The 26,599-nt window shown below is 49.3% G+C and overlaps 1 protein-coding gene and 1 long non-coding RNA gene across 2 annotated transcripts in view; both read left to right on the forward strand.

The window, feature by feature from the left end:
- Positions 1-6,142, forward strand: part of MAB21L3 (mab-21 like 3) — a 45,866-nt gene extending 39,724 nt beyond the window's left edge. The window contains exons 7-8 of the mRNA XM_059136727.1: positions 4,379-4,506; positions 5,642-6,142. Of these exons, the coding sequence (XP_058992710.1) occupies positions 4,379-4,495 (117 nt within the window). The 3' untranslated portion in view covers positions 4,496-4,506; positions 5,642-6,142. The remainder of the gene's footprint in view (positions 1-4,378; positions 4,507-5,641) is intronic.
- Positions 6,143-9,434: 3,292 nt separating this feature from the next.
- LOC131809543 (uncharacterized) overlaps positions 9,435-26,599 on the forward strand; it is a 30,245-nt gene continuing 13,080 nt past the window's right edge. Inside the window, exons 1-4 of the long non-coding RNA XR_009345219.1 lie at positions 9,435-9,569; positions 19,622-19,783; positions 23,768-23,812; positions 25,397-25,564. This is a non-coding gene — a long non-coding RNA (uncharacterized LOC131809543). The remainder of the gene's footprint in view (positions 9,570-19,621; positions 19,784-23,767; positions 23,813-25,396; positions 25,565-26,599) is intronic.

A 26,599-nucleotide genomic window follows, 5' to 3' on the forward strand; every position in this document is an offset into this window, starting at 1 on the left:
GACAGAGAGAACAAGCAGGGGGAACTGCAGGCAGAGGGAGAGGGAGAAGCAGGCTCCCTGCCGAGCAGAGAGCCCAATGCAAGGCCCCATTCTGGGACTCCATCCCAGGACCCTGGGATCATGACCTGAGCCGAAGGCAGATGCTTAATCGACTGAGCCACCCAGGCGCCCCTTGCTCTTACTTCTTGAAATGTTTGTGAGTATTCACTCATGAGACCATGCAGGCCTGGAGATTTCTCTTTTAAAAGGTTTTTAAACTGTGAATTCAAAGTCTTTAATCATTATAAGACTATTCAGATAACCCTTGTCATCATGACTGAATTGATAGTTTGTGGTTTTCAAGAAATTAGTCCATTAGTCCATTCCATCTAAATTGTCAGATTTGTGTTTGTAGAGTCGTTCTCAGTAATTCTCTTATTACCTCATTAATGTCTACAGCACCTGTAGGCTTTCATACCTAATATCAGTGATTTGTGCTTTTTCTCCTTTTTTATTAGCCGTTTATCAATTTTTTTGATCTTTTCAAAGAACCACCTTTTGGATTCATTGATTTTTCTCTGTTGTTCTATTTATCATTTCATTGGTATCAGCTCTTCTTTTGTACTCCCCCCCTTTTTTTCTTGCTTTGTCCTAATTTTGCTCTTCCTGTTCTAGTCTCTTTTTTTTTTTTTTTTTAAAGATTTTATTCATTTATTTGACAGAGAGAGACACAGTGAGAGAGGGAACACAAGCAGGGGGAGTGGGAGAGGGAGAAGCAGGCTCCCTGCTAAATGGGGAGCCCAATGTAAGACCCGATTCCAGGACCCTGGGATCATGACCTGAGCCGAAAGCAGATGCTTAATGACTGAGCCACCCAGGTGCCCCCCATTCTAGTTTCTTAAGGTATAAACTTAGATGATCAATCTGACACCTTTCTTTTCTAATATAAGCATTTATGTTTTCTTCTAAGAACTGCTTTAGGTAAATCCCATAAATTTTGATGTTTGGGGTTTTTATTTTCATTGAGTTGAAAATATTTTCTAATTTTCTTCAAGACTTTCTTTCTTTTTCTTTTTTTTTTTTAAGATTTTATTTATTTATTTGACAGACAGAGATCACAAGTAGGTAGAGAGGCAGGCAGAGAGAGAGAGGAGGAAGCAGGCTCCCTGCTGGGCAGAGAGCCCAATGGGGGACTCGATCCCAGGACCCTGAGATCATGACCTGAGCTGAAGGCAGAGGCTTAACCCACTGAGCCACCAGGCACCCTCTTCAAGACTTTCTAATGGATTGTTTGTAAATGCTTTAATTTTAAAGTGTTTAGACATTTCCCCACATATGTTTTTAAAATCATTAAATTTGGGAAAGCTGTAAAAATCTAAAGCCATTATTTTAGAAATGAATTAATTTATTGAGCCCCTCATGTAAAGCTGCATGAGACTTAGATCCAGCTTCCTTCAAGGAACTAATTGTTCAGGAGGAAAACGAAGACTCTTATGTAAACAAATGGGATGCATGGTGTTCAATGATAAGAAGTTTCTACTGGTGAAGAGAAGGGCTGCCGGCAGCGGGCAAAGAGGGGCGGTCAGTCTCTTCCAGCCCAGTAGATCAAGGTCAAGGGTGTGAACTGGGCTTTGAGAATAGGTAGCAGTTCCATAGTGAAGATCTTAGGGTAGAACCATGTTGGTTAGAGGGAACTTTGCCTGGCAGTGGCAGTACACCCTGCCCTTGGGCACTTTCCCATGATGCCCCACTGAGCCTGCTACCAGTTGGTGCACTTGGCCTACTTAATTCACACATGTCTTCCAGAAACTGAAAGTAGCTCCTAAAGCCTGTAGAGAAATAAGTAGCATTTTCTGGGCCAGGAGAAGGGGAAGGTGGGTGACAAAGATAAAGCTAATAGCAAAAAAGTATTTTACTTCCTTCATATCTTGCCACCTCACAGATATGATCTGTCCTTCTGCCTTGTCAGAAATTGAGCTGAACTTGGAAGTTAAGGACTCAAAACACTAGAGCTACTCGTTGGCCAACCCTGGAGCATGCTGCCGGGTTGTGGACATGAGTGGAATTAGCCCTAGGATTTGGGCCTTTTGGGCCTACAGAAGTCAGGGGAATGCTAGAGTCACTGAAGCCAATGCAGAGTAGAATAGCAAGTGGTTGGAGAAAAGTATTTGCTCCTGTCCTAAGGGCTTGGGCTCACAGCATCAAGGAAGAGAGGGGTTCATGTGAGAATAAAATAGCTTCCATCCTCTTGAGACACAGGACAGCTCAACCACAGAGAAAGAATTCCAGGGGATCCATAATCACATCTTCTTCATTCTTTCTGGAGTTGTCAGTCATATTTCACCTTCTTTCCCATTTTTCTGCACAACCTGGTTTGCAGGGTCTGCTTTTAGCCTGCAAGAAAACAGACTAAAAGCAATGCTTCTGAGATTTTTGAATTTGCATTTTTCCCGTCAATTTACTTTTCACTTGCATATTTTGGTTTTTACTGAAGACTGATTGTGCATATGTTGGTGATTTAACAAGAAGGAAATATGCTTTAAGTCTCCTAGCAAAGATTAAAATAACTAGATTTAATTTTATAGGAAAAAATTTTAAGAAAATGGTTGACTTCTCATTGAATTTTGGGGAGCAAGTTACATAAACTCTCTTGGGGTGGCCACAACATGGGGAAGATAAGTCAGCAATCTTAGCACCTAGCACAGCTGGGCAGATGTAGACACCTTGGTATGGAGCTCGACTGCATGAAGAAATAAAAGACACTACAAAATCCCACCATGGAATTTCCAAATGATGCCATGAAATTGTAGCTAATCTTGGCACCTACCATCTGGCCCCAAAATGAAAGGTCTATATGACCTGTTTTCTCATGCAAATAACTAGTTTGTTCTAAAGAGGAATAATTTTAAGGCAGGAGAAATTTTTAGGAAGAACCAGATTCTGATTTTATGCAATAAACAAGACCTCCTAAGGGATTTTATATTTTCCATGGTGCTTTATAGTTCATAAAGGACTTCAACGGGCCACATCTCTTTCAGATTTACCAGACTCACTCCCAGAAGAAAAGGCTGAGCAGGCATCAGTCACTCTGCCCTTACAAGTGGAGAAATGACAACTCCTAGAGAGTGAAGAAGTCCATGGCTTATAGGGACTAGAGGCAGTTTCAACCTTGTGTGTCCAGTTCTAACTAAGGTCTACTATGGCCTGGGAGACTATGGTCAAAGCTACTCCAAAGGAAGAGTTGACCTTTACATACTTATTAGTACATTCCTCTAAAGTGCCTACAAACATCTGAGTAATGGTTTCAAACTGCTATTTGATTCCTTTTCATGAGGAGAAAATGTGAGGTTTCACTGAAGTTAAATAGCGGTATATGCAGGAACTCCAGATGTATAATGGGGTGAAGTGAGGGAGAAAGGGGGAGTCAAGTGGACAGCTCTGAAGGCTGCTCTGGGCTTACTGGCTTGATTGCGAACTAAACTTCCCCATTGCACATTGCCTGTGGCTTGTGATGAAGCCTGCCAGCACACAGCTTCATGCCCCTGTGAACTCAACCAGGGCCTGGCTTGCAGATGGATCTGGCCCACTCAGGACAGATTATGACCTATTTTAAGGGATCCCTGCTTCCATTCAGGCTCCTCAAGTAAGCTTACAGCTCTTCAGGGCCAACCCTGCTCTGGGATAGGTTGCAGAAGACCCAGTCAGCCACAGCAAGTCTTAGGCACTGTAGCCCTCAGCAGCACCGATGGGCAAGATGAACAGACAAGGAGGCCTGTGTGTGTTGCGCACTGTTCCAGAAATCCCATGAAGAACCGAAGAGAGTCCTTACCTCAAGGCTTATAGTCTCGTTTCTCCTGTCTTTACTCCCAAATAATTGGCTCTGAAAAGGATTTGGTTCTCTGCCGTCTTTTCTTTCAGTGAATTCCCAAGGCAGCTCCATGGCTGCCGGAAAGCAGCGAGAGAAAAGCATCACATGGCTGGCCTGTGCTCCTCGGGGAGTTGCTCTGGGGGACTGCCTGGAGCATTGCCCCAGAGGCTTAGCATCCCCAGCTTCTGGGCACTGAGTGCTGCTCACCTGCTACTCCCAGTCACCTTGACAACCAAAAACATCCGCCGCCCCGCCCCTCCATTTTGAAATGGCAGTAAGGCTCTCACATGAAAATCACCAAATACGTTTGATGACATTTTTGTTTCAAAATCTCTTACCCAATGCAAGTGGAGCCGGCAGACTGTGAACCGCAGGTACAGATTGGCACACGACCTTTTTTGGTGTGGCTAAAGATGGTTTTCGTATTATTTTATTTTATTTTTAGTATTATTATTATTTTCATATTTCTAGAGGGTTGGGAGGAAGAGGAGGAGAGGAAGTGAAAGAGTCCACATTTCTTCTGTGGTCCAGGTAAAGGTCACAGTCCGTCAGGCAACGACCAAGGACTGCCAGGTGCTGGTGATACCATGCTGGAGAAGCGCTCACTGTTGCCCCAAGGGGACAACAGTCCTGCGTGGGGGAGAATGAATGTACCCATGGTAAGTGCTGCATGTACAGTGATGGGGCCCCCATGTATGGAAGCACAAAAGAGGGGCACCCGGCTCAACCTTGGGGACTTTAGGAGTGCAGATAAGGGGAGCCTTCCAAGAAGAGGTGGCAAGTGAAATTAACCTGGAAAAAGAAGTAGGTACGAGCCAGGAGAAGGGTGTGCTGAAATGGGGAAAGGGCAGGGTGCAGGGTGAGTAGAAAACACAGCCCAGGCAGGGAGACAGAGACAGAGAGGGGAAGAGAACACAAAGGCTGTTAGCAGGACACAAGGTAGAGAGTGTTACGAGCTGAAGCTGGAGGGGGGCTGTGGGCCATGCTCAAGAACTTTGGGCCTCCCAGCTAGATGCTTGGACGTTACCCAGGTTCAAATGCTGGCCCCATCACTCGGTCTCTGTGTGACCTGAAGCAAACCTTTCCATGCCTCAACTTCCTCACCTGTAACACGTGCTTAAGAGGAGGACCTGTGTTAGAAGGTGGCCGAGAACACTGAATGGCACAGTCCATACCAAGCATGCAGGACCATGCTGGCTCAGGATTCAGACTCAGCAGACGTGGTAGATGTAGCTCTGGGGGCCACCGCTCATTTGCTCTCAGCCACAGGAAGGCAGTAAGAAGCTGTGAGCACCTGCTGTGTGCCTGTCTCTACCTTAAGCTCTAGGAGTACAAGGGGTCTTACTGGTCTCGTGACATCCGTCTGAGACCTGGACCTTGCAGAAATCCAGGCAAGAAGTGCTAGGACGATGAGGTTCGCTGGTGCCAGTTGCTGGTGCTCAGGAAGTGGTCAGCGTTCCTCCCCTTGCACTGAAGACACCCAGGGGTCTGAGCATGTGTGTTTGCATCTGAGGGCCCAGGAAGACAGGAGGTCTGGGGCAGGAGCATGAAGGGCTCCTCAGTTCAGAAACTGCATGCTTCCTTCTTTCTCTTAAAAAGAAAATAATCAAATCTGATTTAAGAGCAGAGAAAAATAGTGAGCCTTCACCAGACCCGATTCGCACTCGATCATGGACAACTTCTCTTGGCTTCAGTGACCCTCTCAAGTCATCAGTTCTCTGGAATGTATTCGGGCTCATTGCAATTCTTCAGAGGCTCCCCAACTCCTCCCACAAATAACACGTCTTCCTACAGGTGTGGTCCAGTCTGGAGCAGAACCTCTAGAAGCGGGAAGCCCATCACGCATGAGTTGTACCCGCCTGGGTTTCTTCGCCTGGAACAGAACAGAGTCCACACCATGGGGAGGGCTTCCCCTAGACAGAAAAGCAGACCCTTCCTGCCCTTCCTTGTGGGGAGTCCCTCTGGCTGCTCCCCAGAAGCAGAGAGAGCCCCTGCTTCTGGAAAGCCCCTCTGAGGCTTCTGTGCTTCTATGCTGGTGGTGACCTCCGTGGTCAGCAGCCTCTCTGAACAGGTTGGCCGCATGGCACTGGCCTGCTGTGGGAGCACTGAGGACTCAGTCCTCCTCCTGAGTGTGGTTGGGGGCTACCCAAGATGCCTGTGGTCCAGGTCCTGTCATTCCCACTGTCAGAGCAGGCCGGCACCGGCAGCTGGCCACCTTGGTCAGGGCCCACGCAAGTCAGACTCTGACTCTGCAATCTCTAAGTGCTCTGGGCTCCTTTGAAAGGGAGAACATTATATTCGATATTATTATACAGTAATGAGAAAGTGTTCTTGTGTTCTGCGGCTTTCTGGCTGAGTACTTTGTGCCCCATGAGGAAATAGGCTCTTATTTATTTTCCCTCCAGAATATTAAAGTTGACAGCACAGAGACTTAGGTCTGTGGTCATTTCCAGACCGTTGGCCTCTCCCTGCCCCACACTCTGCTCCTCAGCCACCATGTCGCCTGCCCCTGGGGCCTCAGGCTCTCAAAACTGATTCCCCAGGTTCTTAGCTGGTTGTGTACTGTCTAAGCATTTTGCTCTGATGTGTCCATTTAACTCTCACAATAGCCCTAGGAGGTACAGATTACCACTGTTGTCGCTTTGCTGTTGAGGGGACAGCCTAGAGAGGTTCTGTAACTTGCCCAGGGTCACACAGTAAGTGGCAGAGCACAGATTCAAACCCAGCCATCTGGTGCCATAATTTGGGCTCTTAACCTGCACTATTCAGCCTCCAGCTCTGGTGCTGTTTCTGTGTGAGTCTCCGTAGAGAACAAACTGGGGGCACCATCATGCTTAGCATCTGAGCCAATGGAGAGTGTGGGGCCTAGCAGCGCCGTGGATCAGCACTGACCTTGTGGAAGCTTTAATCCAAGGTAGACAAAACTCTCCTTTCTTTCGAGGATGTTCCCAGAGCTCTTCAGGTCACCCCACAGTTTGAGTGTCTGAAATCCCTCCCAGAAGCCCAGCGCCTCCAGACCCATTCCTGGGATTCTCAGAGCTGCCGTGGTTGGAGCGGCTGGAGCTGTGGGCATCCCGGTGCCAGGGCCCGGGCTCTGGGGCCTGCTGTCTGGGCACGGCCGGCAGTGGGCCATGGCCACCCTCCCCAGGAATGTCCTGTTGATATCTCCGGGTCTGGGCCCATCTCGGGGTTCGCGGAAAGATGTGTATCTCCTCTCACAGAGGGGAGCCTCACTGGTTGCTATGTTGGTGTCTTTATTTTGCCCGGTAGCGTGTGCATGTGTCAAGGCTCATGTCTAAATATGGAAGGGTACCAAAATGAGCATAAAGTGTGTTAAAGTTTGTGTGCAAGAGAGGCTGGAGGTGTATAGCTGTGTATCCACGTGTGTGTGTGTGTTTATGTGTGGACACACTCTCGTGATGGCTTTCCACACAACTGTCGCTCCTAACCACCGTGGCACTCCTCCTTTGCTGCTCTAAGGCAATGTTCCAAGGTGATCTGGGCTCTGGCCTTGCACAAGGAGGCAGCTTAGTTCTGTGTGGGCTTGGTTTTGTTCTCGCAGGAAGCAGCCCCTTCAGCTTTCCTGATTCTCCATTGATTTGAGCTCCAGCCATGGGGACTGTCCGCTACCCCCCACCCCTCACCCCACACACATCAAAGGGAGCTGGCAAACTTGGGGGTTTCGGGGCAGTTTGGAAGCCAAAGAAGGATGGTGCTGAAAGGGTCCTCTGAGTCATGGCAAGACCATGGGCATGAATTTCGGCATTTCATCCCCCATCTCCTATGGACCCGACCCTCTCCTCCCACCTCCCCATGGCTGCAACTCCAGAGTGAGGGCTTGCCCCTCCCCAGTCTTTCTGATTGGTTCACAGTGGGGCATAGCATCACTCTCTGAGTCTGCCTCCAGCCACTGCTCTGGGTCTCTGGAGATTTCACTCGTAGCCTCCACATCACCTTGCAAAGCTGGGGGAACTGGGAACCCAGGACTGTTAAAACCTGGACTACTTTGGGGTCTGATGGAGAGGGAGCTACTGGGCTGCTGGTGGGCTCCTGGGGGAGAGGTTGGAGATGGGGTCTGCAGCCTGGCAGGGAGAGCAGCTCTTGGCTCGGTTGCAAGGGTGTGACACCAAGTCCCTGCTCTCACACTGCCTGGTGTCTGCCTCGGCATCTGTGGCCAGCTGTGCCAGGCAGTGGACTACTCTCTGGCCCCTGGGCTTAGGCAGTGTGCCTCCCAGCGAGGACTCTGCGGTGATGAAGAGAGCAATCAGAAAGCTCTGTGACCTCAGAGTTTAATTGCTTCAGCACCACTGTGACTTTGTTACTTAATCTGTAAAATGGGGATAATGATAGGTTTATGTAAGAATTAAATGAGTTACCGTACGTGAAGCATTTGGAAGAGTACTGGCATGTCAGAAGCACTTAGCAATTGTTATTAGGAGACTATCCCAAAGGTCAGTCTGGCCTTTTCCTAAGGTCTGCTGGGGATGGGGTGACACTGGGGTGGGGTGGGAGTGGGTCGGGGGAGACTTGTCTTTTATGGTGACTAGGCTCTTGGAAGAAGGGAGGGGCAGTGCCTTTCACCCCTGGAAAGGATTCCCAGAGTCCTGGCATTACTGAGTGCATCCAGGATGCCTGGTGGACCCAGACCAGGGCTGCCTCCCTGTAAAGGCAGGTGAGGGCTGCCAGCAAAACCTGCTCTCCAGGGACAGAACTGGCCTCTCCCTGCTTGCCTTTCGTCTTTGAAGTCTTTTCTTAAAGGTCAGTAGAACAGAGAGACCCCTCTAGAATTTGTCTCTGGTGATAAGGCCAGCCAACATAGGCTCTAAAAATAAACCTTAATAAGATTTTAGGTAAACACTTTCCACAATAATTCAGATCACGATTCTTTTTTCATTCCTAGAGCAAAGTGACCTATAATGGAGCCTATTCCCGCAGAGGAAATGTCAGAGGCTTCCAGAGTGCCAGGCTGAATTTGGATAAGTCTCCTCCACTCTGTTCTAGGGGGCCCAGCCTTGACAGGAGGACCTGCAGTCTTGTGTGAGAGGCCCCCTCCAGTCCATCCGTCACAGTATCTCACACTCTTACCCGGCCCCGCTACCCCTGCGGGGCCCAGTAAACAACCTGAGCCCTTTGTGGTGTTTCTATACCCAGAGGCAGGCGGGGACCCTGTCTTTGCTTTGCTACAGTTCTCTTTTCCCTCAACATGTGGCTCTCAGAGGTGGTGTTTGGGGACTGCGAGTCTGTCCAGTTTACCAGGACTCGGGGGGGGGGGGGGGCGCGGTGGTGGTGGTGGTGGTGGTGGTGGTGGTGGAGGGGCAGCCCAGACTGGACACACAGGGCGGTACCGGAGGCGTGGAAGGCCCAGAAGCCGGGCCCAGGCTTCGGGTATGAGCAGCATCTGCAGGCTGGCTGGGACCTGCCAGCAGGGGCATGGTGCAGACTTGTCCTTTGAGTGGCTTCACACTGCAAAGCGAGACTAGGTCAGCGGGGTGCTGGGATCGCCGTGAATGGCACCCGCCTTCCCCTGGGGTGGTCTAGACAGGGCGGCTATAGGAGGTGGGGGAGAGCAGAAGGTAGCGGGCGGGGAGAAAAGGGAGGAGGAGTTAGGGAGTAGAGAGAGAAAGAGGAGGAGGAGTCAGGGGTGTGTCGAGGAGAGGGACTACAAAGGCCGCTCCCGCACCGACGCACCCCGCACTCCCTGGCCCCCACCACGCGATGGCCGGTAGGGCCCGCTGTCCTCGGCACCGGGAGAAGCGCAGGGGCGGCGGGAAGGGCTGGGGCAGGAGAAAGCGGGTGTGGCCGGAGCACAGAAATGGGGAATCCGGGAGGGCGGGGGGGAGGAGACGGCGCCCGGTTGGAGCGACGCCCTGGGGGCAGAGGGGGCGAGGCGAGGGCGGGGCGGAGGACGCGCACCGCTCCCACCTGCGCCGCAGCCTCCAGCCTCCCGCGCGTCCGCCCCGCCTCGGAGTGCCTCCCACTTACTGGTATTTTCTCCCTGCGTTCAGTGGAATGGTGGAATGTTTTCACCCTTTCCTTCCTGGAGCTGGGCCTGAGGCCGACTGTCTCCGCGAGAATGAAATGCTATTGTTCTCTCGCCTCTGCCTGGGTTTGGGATTTGAGGATGGAGAAGATGCATTCTCTCATAATTAATTAATGTAGGTGTCTGTCACTGTGGTCACAACTGGCCCCAGGCAGAGCAGAGACGGGGAAATCTGGCCCGAGGGAAGGGAGATAATAACCACAACCTAGATGGGCCGCCTCCTTCTCCAACTACTAAGTGATGGACGCAGCCCGCAGTGGTCAGTCCTCTCTTAGGCCCCCACGGTGCCCACCAACCACCTACTTAGCACTCGGGGTTTTTTTGCCTTTTTTTTTTTTTTTTTTTAAATTTTATTTATTGGGCTCTCTGCTCAGCAGGGAACCTGCTTCCCCTTCTCTCTTTGCCTGCCTCTCTGCCTACCTATGATTTCTCTCTGTCAAATTAAAAAAAAAAATCTAAAAGACTTTATTTGACAGAGAGACAGCGAGAGAGGGAACACAAGCAGAGGGAGAGGAAGAAGCAGGCTTTTTTTTTTTTTTTTTTTTTTTAAGATTTTATTTATTTGACAGAGAGAGATCACAAGTAGGCAGAGAGGCAGGCGGAGAGGGGAGGAAGCAGATTCCCTGCCAAGCGGAGAGCCGGATGCGGGACTCTATCCCAGGACCCTGAGATCATGACCTGAGCCGAAGGCAGAGGCTTAACCCACTGAGCCACCTAGGCGCCCCAAGAAGCACGCTTCTTGATGAGCAGGCAGCCTGATGAAAGGTTGGATACCAGGACCCTGAAATCAGGACATGAGCTGACGGCAGATGCTTAAGGACTGAGCCACCCAGGTGCCCCTACTAAGCACTTGTTATGTTGCTCCACTTAACCTCCAGAGGCACTCCCAAATCAGCTAGTATTAGCCCCATTTTACAGATCAAAAAACTGCAATTCAAGGAAGTTAGGTAACTTGCCTCCAGTCACACAGCCAGCAGCAGGAAAAGCTCACATTTGAACCCTGATCTCTCACCGACTTTGCAATGTTTTCCTGTGTACCAGGCAGTCCCTCCTGATTCTTTTGTGTTCCAACAATTCATTTCCTCCTCACCCTCTCCTCTCTATCCCATCCCCAGCCCTGCCTTACTGCCTTTTCTACCTGACTTCTCCGTTACAATGTGTCCTATGAGAAGGGTCTGAGACTTGTTCACACTGAAGTTTCAGTGACTAATAACAGCCTGAAGTGTTTTCCTTCTCCTCCCTCCTCAAGTTTTGCCTGGGTGGCTCAGTCATGAAGTATCTGCCTCCGGCTCAGGTCATGATCCCAGGCTGCTGGGATGGAGCCCTGCATTGGGCCCCCTACTCATGGAAGGCCTGCTTCTCTCTCTCCCTCTCCCCCTGCTTGTGTTCCCTCTCTCTCTGTCAAATAAATAAATAACATAAAATCTTAGAGGGGGGAAAAAAAAGACTTGACTTTTAAGTAGAATCCAGTCCTCAAGTTCGAAGACAGGTTCTTAAGGAAAAATTGATCTAAGTGACAGCCAGGAATGTGGGGCAGTACTGTAGGGGCAGCTGGCCCTGCAGGTGCCCATGCAAGACATAGGCAAGCCTCATTCCATCTGTGGCCACAGCTTTAGGACGTGGGTCTGGGAAAGATGAGTGACTTGAACCTTAGCTGAGAACCTGCTGCATGCCTAGCATGTTCTGCCATGCACGTCACCAATGTTAGCCCGTGATTCCTCCAAGCTGCCCGAGAGATGGTTCCTACTCACCCTTCTCACAGACAAGAAAACCTGGGTCTCCAAGAGGAAACAACGTGCCTGAGAAAGTGCTGCAAGTGAGCTGAGTTGGAATTCAACCCCATTCATTCATTAGGTGTATCTGTGTTATTTTGCTGTGTGTGAGCATACGGAGAAGAGATATAATCCTTCTCTCACCTACTTCTGCTCCCCAAGCAGGCGACTAGATATGAAGTGATTAGTACAATAAGGTGGCGTATGATAGTCTGATAGTCACTCTGTGGGGCGCTGTGGATGGGTCATAAATGCTAACTAGGAGGTCAGTCCTACCTAGGGGCACGTGGTGGGGAAGGGCAAGGAAGCCAGGGAAAAAAAGAAAGTCTTCTTGAAAGAGAGGTAGGGAGCCAGGCCTTTTTCCTCCCTGGAACTGGTGTTGCCTTCAGAACCTCTGTGGCCTGGGGGAGGGGCGCACCTAGGCCTCAAAGGGCTCCTCTTTAAATGTCCCTTGACTCCCCTGCTTTGGGCCACCTGACTTCACTGCAGTGCTCCGAGGATTATTAGATAACTAGGAAGTGCCTTATACTTCTGGTGGATTGGGGCAGCCTAAATGTACAGGAATCATCTTTTTTTTTTGCTTTTCCAGTTCAACAGAGGATGATTTTAAAATATGCTTGACTTGGAGAACAAGGATTTGGAAAAAAAAAAAAAAATGTGGGAGCTGGATGTAAAAATGGAAAATAGATGAAACCTAAAGTATTTCCAAGGTGTCTTTCTCTGTGTTTCTGTTTTGCAGGTTTTAAAAGCAGAATTAAAGTGTCAAGCAGAGGGAAATTTCTCTGATGCGGCATTTACATAAGAAACACGTTCAGAAAAAGAGGCTGTGATTCTGAAGGTGTCCTTATTATACTGCACTAAAAATCTCCCTTGGGATCGGAGGAGGTTTAAATTAGTCCGGGAGAGGAGAAAATCATATCCCCCCTTTTCAATTGGCAGATCTCTCCCCAAACCGAAAATTTTCCCGGAAGAGATGGCCACACTGTGTTCAGGAGCAGACAAAGCCCTCTTTGTGTAAGGGCTCCACCATCTCGAGCCCTGGGTGAAATTCCCTGGCTCCTCCCAGATCCGTTTAACAAGTCCTGACATTGCCGACATTGCCCTTGGTCATCATGGGCCCCAGCATAGCTCTCAAGGAGGCCCTTGTTAGTGGCTGTGTATTTTGCTCTGGAAATGCATCCACAGGCTATTTAGTTGACTTAGGAAATCAAAGTCAGTGGGAGTAGTGCAAAATGTCATGCACTTTCACAAGCCCATGTTATGTATGTATGTGTATATGTGTATATATTCTTGCCACCACCTACTAGATATTTGCTTGCTAAACTGAGTAGAATTTCACATACAAGAGTAATGCTGTGTACACAGTGTTCTGATCACCTACTGCTACATAGCAAACTCCCCTAAGCTTGGTGACCTAAGCAGCAACCATCTGATTATGTATTGTGATTTTGTAAAACAGGAATGAGGCAGGGCTCAGTTGGGTGGTTCTCCTCCAGGTGGCATCAGCTGGGATCACAGGTGGCGATCAGCTAGTGATGAGGCTGATCTAGAGGGTCCAAGACAATTTTATTCACATGGTACCTTGGCAGGGATGGCTATCGGGGCATGTAGACAGAAGGCGCCTCCACGTCGTCTCTCCAGCAAGATGGCAGGACATCTTACATAACAGCTCAAGTGTCCAACCCCAAGTGTGCATAAAGCCAAGATGGACAGGACCTAGTGAAGGCCTTCCTTTGGACCCCCAACCTTCTGAATTTCTTCCTCACCCTCTTTCCCCTTACATTACCCCGGTCTGCTTCAGACACCCATTTACTGTGCCCAGAACTGCCACAGTGTCACTGCTGCTGCAGTGAAGTCGCCACGTGGCCCAGAAACACAGGGAGAGGAAACAGACCTCACCTCTCCATGGGAAGAGGCCCAAAGAGCTTGTGTCCGTCTCTGCCCCAGTGGCCAATGACAGTACCAGCAGACTCAACTTTCTAGGAATAATGGTAGACTACATGGAAACATCGAATCTGAAACTTGGAAGGCATCTTAAAGATCCTCTCATTCAACCTTCTAATTTTACAGAGAAGTGAGGCTAGGAAATATCCAACAACCTGGGTCACAAGCCCTGATTGCAAAGGCAAGCCTCAACCGCAGGTGTTCCAGTCCCAGATTCAAGAAGAGATGTACTGCGTGCCTAGTAGGTTCACAGAGCAGCCCTTCCACTGGTGGGAGAGGGGCGGAAGTTCAGGGTTACACAGTTGTGGGTGTCCAAGAGTTTGTAATTCAGCAGAGGGGAGGAGCCCAGAAAGGTAGGTAGCATAAGAAAATAAGATTTGTAAAGAACGTACCATGAACATCTACAGGATAAATCTCATTTGGCAAGGGGGTTGGGGAAGGGATTTCTGAAGACCTGGATTGATACGAGCCTTTAAGGATGGCTGAAACTTTGGACTGCTGTGATAGGATAGCCCCAGGGTCTTCCCGCCAGAGCACATCGTGAATGAAAGGAGCCAGAACAGCCATGGATGAGGGTGAGTGTTGCATCGTCCCCGGCTCCGACCCAACCACCCTGGAGAGCCAGAGCGCACACTGTTCACGTGGACGTCTAGCCCTGCAACCAGCCTATAGCAGTTAGCTCAGGTGTTTTACAGCAAACTGTAAGCAGGGTTTGCTTTCTGCTCTTGGCCAGCTGTTCTCAATGCTGACTGCATATGAACATCTCTGCAGGTGTCTTTAGAATATCCAGATGCCTGGATCCTACCTAAATGAAAAAGTTAGATTCTCTGGGAGGAGACCCAGGAATTGATTTTTTTTTTTAAATCACTTTCTAGGTGATTTTATTTTATTTTTAAGATTGTATTGATTTGTCAGCGCAAACACAAGGAGGTGGAGTGGCAGTTTGTCCCCTGAGCAGGAAGCCCGACATGGGACTCCATCCCAGGACCCTGGGATGATGACCTGAGCCAAAGGCTTAACTGACTGAGCCACTCAGGAGTCCCACACCAGGTGATTTTAATGTCCTGGAGCCATATTCCCCAAACAGTAGTGCACATCAGGGTCACATGGAGGGCTTATCAAAACACAGATTACTGGCTCCCGCCCCCAGTGTTTCTGTTTTAGAATCCAGAAAACCAAAAATTCTGGGAAGGGGGCTCAAGGATTAGCATCTCTAATGCATTCCCACGTGCTGGCCATGTCGCTAGTCCCTGGAGCACACTCTGAGGACCACTGGTCCAGACAACTGATCTACCCAGTTACACACTGAATCCACCCCTTCAGAAATGCTATCATTGGAGACAGAACTCAGGGGGCACCTGGGTGGCTCAGTCGGTTGAGTGTCTGCCTTTAGCTCAGATCATGATAACAGTGTTCTGGGATCAAGCCAGGAGTCAGGCTCCCTGCTCAGTGGGGAGTCTGCTTCTCCCTCTTCCTCCCCTGTGCTCAGGAGCTCTCTCTCTCTGTCTCTCCTTCCCATTCTCTCTCTAACACCTACTAGATAAAAAAACAAATAAGTAATCTTAAAAAGAAAAGAAAAAAGAGAACTCAGGTTGCAGACTGTATAGAAAGCCCTGCTGAGCCAAGCGTGGTCCATCCCTGGGCTGGCACTGGCAGCACCTGGGAGCTTGTTAGAAAACATAGACTCTCAAGCCGCAGCCCAGACTCCACGATTAGAATCTCTTAACGAGATTGCCCAGCTGATTTGGAGGCGCAGTAGTTTGACAAGCTCTGCTCTTGAGCTAAGTTCTGAACATTAATTCCTCATGGACACTTAAACCTTGATACTATCACAAGAGGAGAAGAGATGTTCAGGCACGGCAGATATATTGACTTACCTACGAGGGGGCAGTGGCACATGGGTAGCACTAAAATTGCAGAGCTTTCTAACATAGAAACGATGAATTGGAAAATAGCAACTAGGTAACAAAATTCAACAGGCCTTGTGTACATGTTTTGTTCTATTCGGTAGACTTTTGCCATTTACTAAGCATTTTTATCGTGTGGTTGGTTCTACATCTATTTAAAAATGCTGAAACAGCCAACTCAAGCACAATGGAAACTCTAGCTACTTAACTATCAGGAGGACCCCTCCTACCAGTGGGTAGCCCCAGGCCATTGGCATGGCATTTGGCCTAGTTCCAGACAGGATGAAGCAGCTGTTTTGAAATCAGGTATTGTTTACCTCTGTCACACTGCTTTGATGCCCACTCAAAACTGAGTGGTTCCAACTGCCTCTCAGTTTACTGCCTCGGGGTTTTCTTCCTCTTCACCATGTAGAGAGTAAGGATCCATTCAGCAAAACCCATTTCTCCCACTGGGTTTGGAATTCCGTCTTATTATCAAGTGACTTGCTCTAAACCAGCTACATTTACGCATTGCCATTAGCAAGATAATGAAAGTCTTCCTAATCCATCCCAGTTTGCAGAACTCTTGCCTTATCTTCTTACCCAATTAGATCAATTTAATCCTACTCAGTGGAGGGTTGGATGAAGCAGAGTTTAGGCTACCACCCTGCCTCATTTCCAGTTGGGTCCTTCCATCTCCTTTTGCCAATCTCTTGATCTGTTGGATTGTTCCAGAACCTGAAGTGTGGTCCTTCATAGAAGAGAAAATCACCTGGGGAGGTCACCTCAGGTCTACTTATTAGGGCAGGCATGTACTAAATGCCACACTGGCAAATCTCCAAACAGATAGCTCCTTGTGGAAATTCTTGCTATTTGCACCAGATGCTGTATTTTTCTCTTTTATATTCTATATACTCATTTTTTAATGTATTTATGTTTTTGTTATTTGTATTTTTCTATTTTTAATAACAACCACAACAAAAACCCACTATTGTCTTGGGATGAGAAATTTGGGCTCATATGAAAGAAGAAAGTTTCATTAATGCCTGATACAATAATCAGTTTTCTTGTCAAGGTACAGGTGGTTATACTATGATTAGACACAGTTACCAAAATGATTCTACAGTTCTTTTAACTGTGTAGATTATCTTGTGGCAGGAAAGGAGAGGGTGAATTATGCTAGGTAGGTTTCTTTGTGGTGCCTATAGGTGTGGCCAGCTTTGAGAAAAACAGCGTACAAAATGAGTGGTTGTGAACTTGATCCATCAGGAAGGAATTATCTGCCTTGTAAAAAGAATTTGCCACAAGGAATATGAAGGGCCTAGGACTTGGGGGATCTAAGAGATGGAGCTCCTTTGAAGGAAGCTGGCTGGCTGGGTCTCTCAGGATGACAATACAGAGATCCCCAGTATACTGTACAGAATCTGTTTCTTGGCCTTGCAGATCGGAATCTCAGTCTGGAAATACAGAGTTGACAGGGCTGTGGGACTGACTACGACTAATCTAACTCATAAAAACCCAAAGTATAACTTAGTTGCCTATTTGTCGGCTTACTGTGGGATCTCCCCTTTCCATTAATTCATCAAATTTTACTGAGTGCTTGTTATAGGTAGGTTCAAATTCCCTACCCTCATGCTGCATACATTCTAGGGGGAGAGATATATGATACACAAACACGTATATAGTATGTCAGGTGGTAATATGTGCTGCAAGAAAATTAAAGTAGCTTTAAGTGGAAGAGGAAGTGTTGGGATGGAAGTGAGTGTAGGGGTTTGTTCCTGTTTCATTTAGGGATGTCAGGGAAAGCCTTTTCTGAGTAGGAGACCTTTGAGCAGAAAGCTGAAGCAACTAGACCCAGAGATTTCTGCAAGAGGGGGTACCCCTGGCAGAGTCACAGCAAGGGTAAAGGTGAGCACGTACTTGTTGTGTTCAGGGAACTGCCAGGAGGCTGGACGCCTGCAGAGAAGTAGGGGACAGGGGATGACATCAGAGAAGTGTCCAGGCCCAGATCCCCTGCAAGCCTTTGTAAGGATTTTACTTTGCTCTAAGTGGGATTTGGAGCTGAAGGATGACATAATCTGATTTACATTTTAATGGCATCGCTCTGGCTGACTCTGGTGAAAATTGGTGGGGGGGGGGGGGCGCAGGAGGCAAGTGAAGAAGTGAGGAGACTAGTTAAGATGCTTCTGTAACAGTGGAGGCAGGAAATGAGAATGGCTTGGACCAGAGTCCATTACAGCAGAGGCTGCCATCAGGGGTCAGATGGATACATTTTGAAATGTATCTGGATACATTTTGAAAGAGACCGGTTGGTATTTGCTGACGGTTTGCCTGCGGTGTGTGAGAGCAGAGAGCAGAAGCAAGGATGATTCCAAGCTTTTGGCCTGAGGAACTGGGGAGCAAAATCTCCATTTGCTGTGGGCAGGAGGAAAAGCCTAGTGCACGTGCATGCCGTCATGCTGGGGAAGAAGGAGCAGCCCAGTTTGGGAGATGTTAATTTGACGCACCCGTTATATATCTGGAGCTGCTTGCTTGCCACGGATGCTTGTGTCTGGGATTCAGTGGAGAGATCCAGGCTGGAGATAGAAATTTGGGAGTCACAGCATGGAGGTGGCATTTCAAATCCCAACACCAGCTGATACTCCGCAAGCGAGAATGTGCATACGGGCCTGAGCTCTAGGACTCTCCAGCCCTCGGAGGTCAGGAAAGGAAGAGCACTCTGCAGAAGAGACTGAGAAGGAACAGCCAGAGAGGAGGGAGGGGATCCAAGTGACATCAGTGGCCGGAAGCCAAGGGAGGGGGCTCTGAGGGCAGAGTGAGAAGCCGTGTCAGATGCTGCTAACGAGCTGAGTAGCGTGGAAACAGACATGACTCCGGGAATCAGGACCAGGAAGTCATGGCTAACCTTGACAGGAACAGCTTCAGTGGAGAGGGGGCAACCAGAGTGGGGTTGGAGGGGGTTCAAGGAAGAAGGAAAGACAGGAAGTGAGGGGGGCAGGTAGAGAGATGCCAAGAGTTCTCCTATAAAGGGAAATAGAATTGAGTTCGCGACTGAGGAGGGATTGGGGTCAAGGGAGTTTTTGTGTTTGTTTTGTTTTGCTTTAGGATGGAAAATATCAGAGGCCGCCTGGGTGGCTGAGTGGGTTAAGTGTCTGTCTTCAGCTTGGGTCATGATCTTAGGGTCCTGGGATCGAGTCCCTCATCAGGCTCCTTGCTCCGTGGGGAGCCTGCTTCTCCCTCTCTCTCTGCCTGCTGCCGCACTCCCCCCACGCCCCGCTTGTGCGCTTGCTTGCGCTCTCTCTGTCAAATAAATAAATAAAATCTTTTTGAAAGAAAAGAAAATATTAGAGGAAGTTAGCTGATGAGGGGTACGTGTTTTGGAGTGATGTCCCTTGGCTGTGTGAGAGGAGCTAAGGTCCAAGGCACAGATGTAGAGTCGGCCTGAAATCAGAGCAGGGCAGTTCATCCATAGCAGCAGAAGGGAAGCCAAAGGCTATAATGTTGGTTGTGATGGAGGTAGCTGGTTATCTTCCATTCTCACTGAAGTAGTCAGCAGGGTGTCAGCTGAGACGGAGGAGCAGGTAGGGCGACGTGCACGATGTCTGAGGAGAAAGAAGAGCCCAGGGGTGTGTATAGGGCAGTAAGCTGGTCCCCAATCTGGAGCAGGGGTTCGCAGAGTGTGATCCCCGGCAGGACGCACAGCATCACCAGGGTCACCCGGAGCTCATCAGAGATGCACCTTCTCAGCCCCGCCCCACCCAGGCCTCCTGGGTCAGGAACTCTGGCGCCAAGCTGGGCAGTCTGTGCTCTGAGAAGCCCCCGGGGGACTCAGATGCACACTTGCATCCAAGAAGCACTGGGGCAGGAATAAATAAAGTCGTGTGTTGCCAGGCAGCGGTAAGAGCCTTCTTGAGGTTAGCGGTCATGAATTTAGAGTGAAGCCGGTCAGCACAATGCCTCTGAGCCCAGGCCGGTAATACCTTCCTCCTTCCAGCGACTCCACTAGGATTGGACATGGTGCCTGTTCTTGCTAATGCTGCAGGTGGAAAAGTCTGCAGGGAAGGGCTTCTGGCAGAGACTCCCTCAGTCTTAAAAAATAACTCAAGGAAGACACAATCTCTTTTTGCTTCAGGGTTTCATGGTGCAAGTATGTGGCAGCTGTGTTCTGACCCAGGAAAAAGGCCTGAGGACCAGTCCAAGAGGCGAGGAGGGCAGAGTGGAAGGGAAGGAGCCAGCTTGCTGCCGATGCTATACAGAGCTTCCCCATCTCTGGACTGACTGGCTGCTGTGGAAGGTACCAGACTCGGGCCCTGTTTCCCCATCCTTATCTGTAAAGTGAGAAAACTGGTCATAACCACCATCTCCCATGACAGTTCTAGAGAGTAAGGGAAGACCACACTTTTGAAAATAGCTTGAAAATTATAAGACACTACACAACTGTCAATTACAAATGTAATTTTCATTAGTATTTGGTTGGAATTAGACACATTGGGTTCGTACACACTTTTTTTTTTTTAAAGATTTTATTTATTCATTTGACAGACAGAGATCACAAGTAGGCAGAGAGGCAGGCAGAGAGAGAGAGGAGGAAGCAGGCTCCCTGCCAAGCAGAGAGCCCGATGCAGGGCTCGATCCCAGGACCCTGGGATCATGACCTGAGCCGAAAGCAGAGGCTTTAACCCACTGAGCCACCCAGGCGCCCTTCGTACACACTTTTTTAAAAACTAAGCGACAGTGACAGTGAAGGCCACGGTGCTCTAGGGGCCTCCTCAGAGTGCTCCCACCTCAAGCCGTCTGTCCTAGTGGGAGTGCTCTGTCTCAGCATACCAGTCGGCCTCCCTCACTGTGCCGCCGCTCACCAGGGTCCCCTGCAGCTCAGCTGGACAAAACAGGCCCAGAAAGCAGGGGCAGAAGAGCGAATTCCACAGCCCAGAACACTGCAGCTCCTCACCACTTTGCCATTTCCCACCTGTGGGGAGTGGTAGAGGGAGAAGCAGACTCCCCACTAAGCAGGGAGCCCGATGCAGGGCTCCATCCCAGGACCCTGGGATCATGACCTGAGTCAAAGACAGACCTTAACCACTGAGCCACTCGGGCGCCCCAGAGGAACCTCTTTTACTTCTTCGGTTACCCTTGAAGCTCACTTTCAATGCTCAAGTTAGCCCTACCCATTACCTTTGGGCTCAGCTCACAGATCCCACTGGACAAGCGCCTGTGTGTGTGTGCGGAGCATGGCAAGGAGCAGAGCTCCTCAGCCTGTCTGACTTTCAACGGTAGACTTTCTCCCTCACACTAGGCTGGGGGCTGCACTAGTTCTGCGCCAGACCGGTCAACCCTGAGGTTGCTGGCATATTGAAAGTTATTTTATGATTTACTGCTTTGTTACTGCTCCGTGCTTGGTGCTGACTGTTGCTGGCTCTGGCTCTGCCCGCTGTGAAGAGCCTATGACCAAAGGTGGCATCGGGAGAGACTTGGCGAGTTTCCCTGGGGAAAGACACACTTTACATCTGTGTGCGGCAGGGAGAGCGGTAAGAGGGAGAGACCAGATTGCAGGCAGGACCCACAATAAAATCTTAATAATGAAACAATAAAACAATCCACTAAAGGAACAGGGGACGCAGCCATCAACAGAGGGTGGGTGACCCATGGACTGTTGGAGAGTTGGCACCAGGGACTTCGGACTCTTGTGACTAGATCTCCCCATACCTGTTTGCAAAGAGCCAGTCAGAACAGGCTGATGCAGGCCAGCACCTGGGTGTGAGAGCCAGCCCCTACCCCAAAGCACTCAAAGGGACCCCTTGGTATGCCTCAAGGGACCAGCTCCTTCTCCTGCAAAATTGTGCCCTCACTGAAATCACGAATGGCTAGGACCCCTGGTAGAGGCCACGTGACCTCAGACTGGAATCTGTCTACAAACCCAGGGTCTCAGAATGAATCTGGTGTTTCTGGGAACACAGAGAAACAGGCGTTTTACTTGTGTGCCCTTCTAGACCTTGGGCTTCACAAGAACGGAGCTGTACTGTTATTCATTGGTGTACCCTCAGAGACGAGCCGCGAGCTTGGCAAGAGTCTGTTTTCATTGAAAGTTTGTTGAATTAAAAACTTAGACCAGGGACCTGCCCTGGGTCTCCCCTGCAGATCTACTGCAACTGTGAAAGCGGCCACAGAGAATTATGTGCACAAAGGTGTGAGGTGATGTTCTGATAAAACTTTATTGTAGGGGTGTTGACACTTGAGTTTCATGTAATTGTCTTATGTCATAAAATATTATTTTGATTTCTTCCCCCCACCATTTAAAAATATAAAAGCCATCCTTCACTTGTTGGCTGCACAAAAACAGGTAGCCGGCCAGATGTGGCCCGCGGGTGGTCGTTTACTGACCGTGGTCTAACATAGCAAAAAAGGCCCACTTCCTCATTCCAGTGGGAGTCTCTGAACAGCCATTGGGATGGGTGTGGCTCAGGAGTTGGATCACCCACACACTCCACACCCCGTCCCCCCCTCCCATGGATCTATCTAGCCTGTCCATTGCTCTGAATACCAGCGTGAGGGGTGGGCAGTCTCCAGGCTGCCGTGTTAATTACAGATACACTCTGGGGACTGCCGATTCTCAGTGAGAATTAGATGTGTGGCCAGACTCTCCATGACTTGAGCCTGATTTCTCTTTCTGCACTCCCACCCATCATCAGTGCCTTGAGGTCAGGGTGGGAGACCATAATTACAGGGACACCAAGAGAGAGTCTTGGTAGCAAAGAAAGATAACGGTGGTCAAGAAAGCAATTTCTGGGATACCAGGGTGGCTCGAATGGTTAAACATCTGCCTTTGGCTCAGGTCATGATCTCCAGGTCCTGGGATCCAGCCCTGTGCCAGGCTCCCAGGCAGTGGGGAGTCTCTTTCTCCCTCTGCTCCTCCCTCTGCGTGTCCTCTCTCTCTCAGATGAGTAAATACAATCTTTCGAAACATTTTAAAAAATTTAAACAAGAAAGTAATTTCTAATGTTAACAATGCTTCCTCTGGAAGCTTTACATTTGGGGCAGCATTGTAATTGGTCAGGCTCTTTCCAGGTGTGTTAGTTCATTTATTTCTTACAAACTCATAAGGTGTAACTCACCTCCCCAAGGAAGCTAGAGTGCAGAGAGCTTAGGGAATTCACTTACTGTCACGCGCTGTCTGTGCAACAGAGCCGAGACTCACTTTATCTGTCCATTTATTCCATAAGCCAGTTTTGAGGGTAGTAAATGTCACATGATGTGCTGGGCAGAAGGAATATAAAGGTGAATAAGACTTGGCTTTTGTCCTCAGGGTATACCCATCCTGGTTCTCAAGCCGCCTGATCCCTGACTCCCCTGGCACTCTCCGTAAGGATGAGTTTCAGAGCCAGCTTTCGTGGATTATATCCTGATCTACAGTCAGGGCTAACACCCCATGGGACACACGCCATCGGCCGAGCGCCCTGCCTCACCTCTGCCTGCTCACAATAGTGCCGGGTCTAGAAAAGATGGACTCCAGGCCTCTGAGGATGCTCCTTCTGTCCAGAGGTTGTGCCCTCATGGGGGTCAATTCCAGAATAGGATCTAGTGGCAGGGCCTGTTGGGGAGCCCCAGGGAATCGCCAGGTCCACCTGTGCACATTTGAATCTCTCATTCTGGAGGTAGAATTGCCGGGAAAGTTTCTCAAGCTGAGTTGGAATTTGGCACCGCTTTGTAGTACACTAGTACTGTAGTAAAGCTCACGATTTTTCCTGAGAAGACCCAGATTATGTGACCCTGAGCAAGTCACCTAACCTCTCTGAATTTCCATTTCTGCATCTTAGGAGACAAGAAAGACCTGACCTGTTTACCCCACTGGGTGCAAACATTCTAAAGAACGGGCTAGGGGAGGCGTGGGAGCACCCTCGCCGGCATGCATCCTTCCCACTCTAGGTCTGCCTTTGGCCTTGACCAGTCATGGCCTGGTGTGCAACGTCCTAGGTCAAGTATAGCGGGATTTTGTCCCTGGATGTCGGCATCACCTTTTGAGAAGAACCAATGTGTTCCAAAGCACGGGATGTCCAGACATCAGGCAAGATGAAGACAAGCCTCGGTTTTCTTCCTGCAGCCAGGCAGTGTGTTTGATGCGAACTCCCTGCAGAGGAGCACACAGGAAAGGAAATTCACGTTACATTACTCATAATGTCATGGCACCCCCGTTCCCAGCGCATTCTGTTGATAAGTGATATTTGGGGGCCACTTTCTGGCCTTTAGGTTAGCTTGTCATGTGTCCTTTTTTGTTTTCCAGGTAAATTCTTGCTAGCCTCCCTGCACAATTTGTGTTTGCCATCGGGTAAGTTCCATCCGGTGGGATCTATCTTTGGGGCTCTGTGGGTCCGCCTCCTCTTCCTACCCCGGACCCAGCGGAGGCTCCGCCCACCATCTCCTGATTGGCTCTGCTTGCTCATCCCTCTACCCCACCCCTCCACAGCCAGCCCTGGCTAGGCCGTTTTCTTTCTAGTTGGGGGGCTTCTGTCTCGTTTCTATGGTTTCTTACCTCAGATGTGGTTTTTATTTTAATACTTAAATTTTAATAGTTGATTGCCCCAAATGGGCTATAGAATTATTTATTTGCTCTGATGAATCTGTCTTCTGATCTAAGATATTAAATCCCTCTCTGTTTTGGGATTTACAGCCTCGCTGCTCTAGGTTCACAAAGCTTTTCCATTAAAGGTCTCTCTCCTCTGCCAATATTTATTGCTAGAGTCACTGTTTGCCCAGAAGCTACTGTCTGCGGCATCTTCTGGGAAATGAAATTTATGTCTCCTGGCACTGATGGGGGTGACGTCATTGAGGCACTGTTTACATCACCAGGTGGCATAGCCCTGAGCGGGTCTCTAATGGATGGCAGAGGTGGGAGTGGGGAGGAACAGAGTGGGTTTACGTAAACAAACATACGTACCTCTTCCTTGCCCTTCCTTCCCTGCACCTTCCGACCCACTGCTTGTATTGACAGTATCATTGCATAGTTATAAAATCTATTAAAATTGACACCACCTCTAAAAATTTGTATCGAGGGGCTGGGGTCCACAGTGGTGGAGGCGTAGGCAGGGAAGGGTTGCCCAGCTTTTGTGTGGAGGGTGTGCACTCAAAAGGCAATAACCGCACCTTCCCTTTGTAGCAAGTCACCCCTACATAAGCGCGTGACCCTCTGTTGACAGGTGAGCTAAGGGATGGAGACTCAGAGTCTTGCTAGTCCGAACTGGGATTCCAGCCTAGCTTTTCTGATTTTTCTGACCCAGGGTTCTGTTTCCATGATCCCCTGGTTTGATGGCATGTGCTTGGTGAGGGGTGAGGGCAGCTGTCGGCGCCAGCCCCTCCCCCACCTGCCCTACATGAAAGCACCCCCCACCGCAGGCTCCGAAGCAAGCTGGCCTGGAAGAGAGACAGAAAATGCCTGAGCAGCAGTTCGCCCCCTCTCTTCTCTCTTTCCCTAGTTAGCCAGCCTTCTCCTACCACACTGTGTCTATTTTCTCCAGCGAGTGTTGGTGCCTTTGCCACTTGCTCACCCCCCATTCACTCCTCAACCTACTGCACTCATCTCTCCTCCCCCTCCCCGCTTCACCTGAATTGACCAGTGAGCTCCCAGCTTAATGGACAGCTTTGGGCCTGGGGCTGACTTCCCTGGCACCGGAGGAAGACAGTGGCAGGCAGGGGGACCAGTTCTCAGAAGGTCCCCACACTTGGTTTAGTGCTCCACCGTTGCTGCCTTGAAATTCTTCATGTATTTTTTGAACAGGGATTCTAGATTCCCATTTTGTAAAAGGCCCCACAAATTGCACCGCTGATCCCGCTGGGTCTTTTAGAAATGTAACTTCTGTATCAGACATCATCCGTGGTCTACCCAACGTGCATTCTCCCTCTGTTCCTCCAACAGATTTCCATTCTTTTCAGCCACCTTTGGAGACCCCTTGATTTCAGGGAGAGGCCATTCTTCAGCTACAGTGAATGAATGTGATTGACTAAGGCAGTGATGGAATCTTAAGACTTTGGGTCCAGAATTGATCTAAAGGTGACTCCATGACCTAGAGAGGAACGGGGAGGGGTAAGTAAAAGCTTGTTCTGGGAAAGCTTTAGTGTCCCTAAGAAAAAAGGACAGACTCAGCTGGCTCACTTTATTCTTTTGCCCATCCTCCCTCCTTCTGGTGGGGGTATGGATGCAATCCCTGGAGGTGCAGCAGCCATCTTGTGACAGGAGAAGGAAATCCAGCATGCTGCCAATAGCAGAGAGAAAGAAAAGCACTGGGCCATTGTTGAGGCACTGCCCCTCTGAACTTCCAACCATGCACCAAACAGACAAAACAATAACATCAAAACCCTTATCTTCTAAGTCATTGCTGTGATGTTTTTCTTTTCTACATCAAATTGGCTGTTTTGTACCTGCGCTGACTTCCACTACTCTGCATAATTTGACACAATGTTGTCTGTTCTCTCCACTTAACACATTCTTCCTTTGGCAGTCATGGTACCGTGTCCCCGGATTTTCTTCTCATTTCTCATATTCCTCTCCTCGGGTCAGTCCTTGATGGTGGAGTCTAATAGGACTTGGTGGTTCATTCTTTTATTTGTTGTGAGGTATTTACTGGGCACTGTTGTGTGTCAGGCTTTATATGAAGCTTGGCAGGTTCAGCCCTGCAGACAGACAATGACGCCCCTGCTCTCAAGCAGCTTACACTGGGGTCCTGGGCACTGCCCCAGCCATTGTCCACACGCCTCCTGGGCAACCTTGCTCACCTCCTTGGCATCTGCACGTGCCACTGTCTCATTCCCATGCAGGACTTCACATTGACTTATCTAATTAAGCCACAGTCCACAGATGCCCCTAGAAAGGAGAGAAGAGGCTGACCTGCCTGCCATTTGGTGAGTCAGTCATGAAGTTGTCTCTACTCCACACTCCCAGCCAAGATATGAAGAGAAGACATGAAAGAGCTGGCTACCTTTTCTCCTACCTAAGCTCCAACTTTCTTTTTCTGCAACACTCACACATGTTGGGAGGTTCTAAAGTAGCAAATTCCCCTGACAGAATCCTGCCATATGTGGGGATTCTCTCTTTTCTTCTTTTTTAAAATTTCTTATTTCT

Source organism: Mustela lutreola, chromosome 10, assembly GCF_030435805.1.
Source record: "Mustela lutreola isolate mMusLut2 chromosome 10, mMusLut2.pri, whole genome shotgun sequence".
Taxonomy (NCBI): domain Eukaryota; kingdom Metazoa; phylum Chordata; class Mammalia; order Carnivora; family Mustelidae; genus Mustela; species Mustela lutreola.